This window comes from Melitaea cinxia, chromosome 14 (genome assembly GCF_905220565.1).
Source record: "Melitaea cinxia chromosome 14, ilMelCinx1.1, whole genome shotgun sequence".
NCBI lineage: Eukaryota > Metazoa > Arthropoda > Insecta > Lepidoptera > Nymphalidae > Melitaea > Melitaea cinxia.
The window spans coordinates 9731107-9736521 of NC_059407.1; the positions used below are offsets into that span (position 1 = coordinate 9731107).

General features: G+C 33.3%; 1 protein-coding gene across 1 annotated transcript; it reads left to right on the plus strand.

Annotated features, from left to right (window-relative positions):
• The first annotated feature begins 2693 nt into the window (after positions 1 to 2693).
• Positions 2694 to 3590, plus strand: LOC123659384. Its single transcript, XM_045594599.1, has one exon. The coding sequence runs from the start codon at positions 2694 to 2696 to the stop codon at positions 3588 to 3590; it is 897 nt and encodes a 298-aa protein (XP_045450555.1).
• The last annotated feature ends 1825 nt before the right edge of the window (positions 3591 to 5415 follow it).

Sequence of the window (5415 nt, forward strand, 5' to 3'; positions counted from 1 at the left end):
TCCATTTGTCATATTAATAAGTAAAAGCAAAGGCAAATTTTTAATAAAAAAAATACATTAAATTATGACCTACCAATAATAAACATGTAATTTTATTTTTTATAGAACCTTTATACTTTTAATTTATACTAGGTTTTATATTTGGCTCCATCTGCAATATACATCGCCTTCTGGAAAATTGCGCGTTATTATTAATGATATTACTTAAAAAGAATTAGAAATTTAAACAAACATTATATAGTATAGATGTTTTTTTTTTTTTTTAAATATTGTATCTGCAAAAGGGATGTGCATTAAATACGTCACGCGGAATTTTCCCGTACTAGATCTCTACCTATCAACCTCTTTATCACACTATGTCACATTTTCAATGACCCCCTAACAATTATTACGTCACAAAAGCTAGATCCCACGATCTTATATAAAGGATCGGTCAAATACAATAGTGGGGGTACGTTGGCTTGACGGCTTACAGCCGCCAAAGGCATCACTATTGCTTGGTGTGCTGTGCAACGAAGACAGGATAGCATTCTCTCTTTTTCTATCACACGTCAGGCATTTATGTTTTGAATTATAATCAATTATAATGAAACTTTACTCAATATGACAAATTACAATGAAGAACATCACTCAATATAACCAATTACAATGTAGAACGTCACTCAATATAACCAATAACAATAAAATACAGCATAATACAATAATTATTTGAGTTTAGAAAATAATGACTCATCGCTATCACTTTGTTTAGCTACGACCTTTGATCAATTAATCCTAGTAAACTAGAAAGCCTGTTGGATTTCTTAAAATTATTATACTTTCCATCATAACGTGAATAGCAACCTCACAAAAATTCAATAATTAGGAACTAAAAATTATATCTTTATACCATTTGACAGTAAAATCATCAAATGATCACAAAATGTGTTATGTGGTGTCTACGTCTCATAGCCTTTTGCTGGTGATAAAGGGATTTATTTTCTATGAAAACGGAATTGCAATTCAACCGCAAGATGCTCCTAGCACTTTCACTACTCTTCCACACAAATATAATTCGCTTCAGCTTGTAATATACCACTGCTGGGCATAGGCCTCTTGCCCCATGTAGGAGAAGGATCAGAGCTTAATCCACCACGCTGCTACAATGGTTGCTGGCGAAATGACGGTTGGCGGTTAAAAGTTTTAAGTACATTAAAATTGTAGAGTGTAAAAATAAATTACCCACAGTGATTTGACTATACTACAAACTAGCTTCTAGAGCTAAAGATTGAAGTGTGTGAAGGGACTTACATTATCGCACATTTCTTAATACTAAAAAATATGGAACCATTTTTGAGAAGTTTTCGTATTGTCTCTTAGTTAAGAAGGATATAATCCCTACTACAAGTAACGATCGCTATCAGGTGTACATGATAACAACCGGGACCGTCGGCTTAACGTGCTCTCCGAGGCACGGTGGGGAGACCCACAAGGACTGTACAAATACCCAGACCACGGCAAACACCTGTATGGCCAATACAAATGTTTGTCATGTGTGGGGATCGAACCCGCAACAGCTACAATCCAGTGCTGTGACCGTTGCGCCAACACGTGGTCAATTATAATATAATATTATTTCTAAATATATATTTATTTCTTAAATTTGGTATGTGTAAAACATTTGTAGCGACATCTATCTAGTGGCATACAAGCTAGAGAAAACGGACGTATCCTACATCGCGCTATCAAAGTTATCAAAGTGACTGAGTATATACAAGAACCCGACAACAATGGTTGGGCCAGTAGCCCACCAAACAAAATAACTGCCTGTTCGGAGGATCCTCATACACCACCTCACCCCCAAACATTTATTCATATGGATTAATTTTAATCGTACCTAAATAATATCGATTATTTTTTTATCGTATACATACATTATGGTTGTCTGTTCCTAAGATTTGAACTTTGAAGAACTTTATTTTGATCTGGTGTGCTGTCAAATTTGCCCTTTGCCATTTTTTGCCATAATAATCATTATCATTATTCTTATATATAAAAATGAGTTGTAAAATGTGTTTGTAAGCGCATAACTCAACAACGCCCAGGCGGCGCGTTGGTCCAGACCAATTTTAACATTTTTTTTAAATGTTCGTTGAAGTCCAAGGATGGTTTTTACGGCGAGTAAATTCGAATAATTTCCAGGAAAACCCTAAAATCAGCCCTTTTCTTTTTTCCATACAAACGTTTTCTTACTAAAATGTAGAGTCAATTTAAACTTTATTGCTATTCAAAAAAGTTCATGTTAAATAATATATTAGGGCGCATTTTACGTAAGTTATTATTTATTAAATTGATCTTATTCATAGACCACATTTTAATTTAATTTACATACAGTAAAAATGGTATTAACTAGCAATTTCACATTACTTATTATACTGTTGCGGGGGCGTTAACAATGGAAAATTCCCGTTTTTAATCTATCGACCTCAAATTTGGTACGAATCTCCTATATGTGATGTAGAAATGATCGGTGAGAAGATTTTAGGGTGGGCGTTAACAGTGAAAATTTTAAATGTATGTAACTCCGAAACTACTGAACCAGTTTTTATCAAATTTTTTAAGCATCTGTAATTTGGTCCAACTTAGGAGATAGGGTAGTTTTTTCTCAATTGAACCCGATAGGTGGCGCTGCAATTGGTATGTAACTGCTAACTATGCTGCAATGCCCTTCTTGTGTTGGCAGTTCTCCACGTAACAATGACGATGACACACCCTGCCGCTATGTAACTAAACGCCCTAAACAAAAGTTAGAAAAGAGTATCGCAAATGTTACAAGCAAAATTGCAATAACTGAACCAAACTTAAGTATTGCACAGGTCACGATAGAACAAATTCGTGCCATAATAAAATCAGAACTTGAAGTAGCTTTTTCGTCATTCCAAAAAAACTTTGATGAGTTAAGGGGGGAAATATCTACACTGCGCGGTTTTATGCAGTTTCTTAGTGATAAATATGATCATGTCACCAAAAGGATAGAATCTGTTGAAGCGAAAATTAAATCTTTACAAGCTGTTAAGTCTGACTGCTTGGACTTACAAAGTGTCGTCACTTCGCTTCAGGTAGAAATAAATAAAAAGGAACAATGGGCACGTCGCTTAAATATCGAGATTGTTGGAGTCCCGGAAACAAAGAATGAAAACTTACTGAATGTTATTAGCAACATTTCGAAGGTCGTAGATATTAAAACTTATGCCGAAGCGGATATTGATTTTGTCACCAGAGTTAGTCCTAAGAATAACGATTCGAAAAAACCTAGACCAATCGTTATTCGCTTTTTGTGTCGTTATAAAAAAGATGACTTTTTGGCGAGGTTGAGAGAAAAAAAGAACATAATATGCAGTGACATAGGTTTTGTGGGTAACAGCAATCGCATATACTTTAATGACCACCTAACTAGTTCCAATAAAATGCTTCTTCGCAAAACAAAGGAGCTAGCTCGAGATAAAAACTATAGATATGTGTGGATTAAGAACTGTTCGATAATGGCACGTAAAAATGACACGAGTTCTGTACTGCATATTCAAACCGAAAAGGATTTAAAAAAGATGTAATAGGTATTGATAATGTATACATTTATGTTATTTTATATTACTGTATTTTTTGTTGTTCGATAAGTATTATTGATAAATGTTTTAATTTTTTATTCATTTATTTTGAGAGAGAGAGGAAGAATTTATTTAATTTTATTATTTATTTAACTTTGTCTGTTGATTATTCCTACACAGGGCTAGATTTGCATAAAAGATATTTTTTAGTCTTTTTACTCGATTTTCATATTTATTCACTTAATAATTGGGAAGTACTATTTTACTTTAGGACCAATGGGATGTATTTTACTACTAAATTTTGTAATATATTACTATTTTTAATGAATAATTTACTGGTCAATATTTTAATAAAGAAAAATTGTAGTTTTGATGCATATACATTATTTTTTATTTTATTTTTTATTTCTTTATAGTTATTAATTGTTCTAATGGATTCCAAAATTCTTGTATATTACCAAAATGTTCGTGGACTTCGTTTAAAAACCACTTACTTTTTTTCCCATGTCCTTAATGTCGAATACGATGTTATTTGCCTGACTGAAACATGCTTGATGCCCAGTGTATTTGATTCCGAGCTCTTTGACTCCAGATATTCAGTGTACCGTTGTGATCGCGACTATGAATCTCGAAATGAAAAACTGGGAGGTGGTGTACTGATTGCTGTGCGAAAGGGATTGACTGTTAAGGATGTTGTTGTCCAACCGTCTACTAAAACTTGTTCATCGGATGTAATTTCCATTTGTATTGGCGTTAAATCTAATAATAAGCCTACAGACTTTCGAGTATATTGCTGCTACTTCCCCCAGTGCTTGTTACAACGCGATGACCAATTTAAGTTTTACGAACAGGTGTCTGAATCAATCATTTTGCACCCTAAAGATCTCTATTTTTTGGTCGGTGATTTTAATATTTCAACCACTAATTGGTCTGTTGATCATACAGGCGCTACTAAACTATCTCATTTGCAACAAGGTTCACATGTTCAGGTAAACTCGCTATCGACTTTTTTGCACATAAATAATTTTAACCAATTTAACATAGTTCCTAATTCTAATAATCGATATCTGGATTTGGTAATAAGTAATGCTAATAGTGTTTTAGTGAAACAGTGTGAGTTTCCACTAGTTAAAGAAGATTCACATCACCCGGCTCTGGATATTGATTTTACTTATTTAAGGTCTAACTATCTTACGGGTGTTCCGAGGGTTGTTAAGCTTTTTAACAAAGCTGACTACAGTATTATTAATAAAAAGTTGTCTGAGGTTAATTGGCTGGAATGTTTGAATTGCTTGGATATGGAAAGTGCTGTTGAAGTTTTTTATAATATTATCAATAAAGTTATTGATACGTTTGTTCCTACTAAGGTTGTACTTGAGCATAGAAAATATCCTATCTGGTATTCTTCTTCTCTCGTCAAGGTTATAAAGGAAAAGTTAAAATTTCATAAAAAATGGAAAATTTACGGTAACTATAGGGACTATTGTACGTTTAGGATGCTGCGTAAAAGACAAAAAACGGTTGAAAACGATTGCTATAAGAAATACATAAATCATGCTGAGAATACCATTGCTAAAAATTCTAAATATTTTGGACATTTGTAAAATCTAAACGCCAAAATACTGAATTGCCTGATATGTTATATCTGGATATTTTTTTTACAAGTGATGGACAAGAGATTACTAATCTCTTTAACAGCTATTTTTATTCATCCTTTGAGTCAAATTCCGGTATTTCTTCGTCTAATAGTAACGACTACGATATTCATACTTGCAACAACAGTTTAAACCTGTTTTCTGTTGATATTTCTTTGTCGGTAGTGGACAAATAT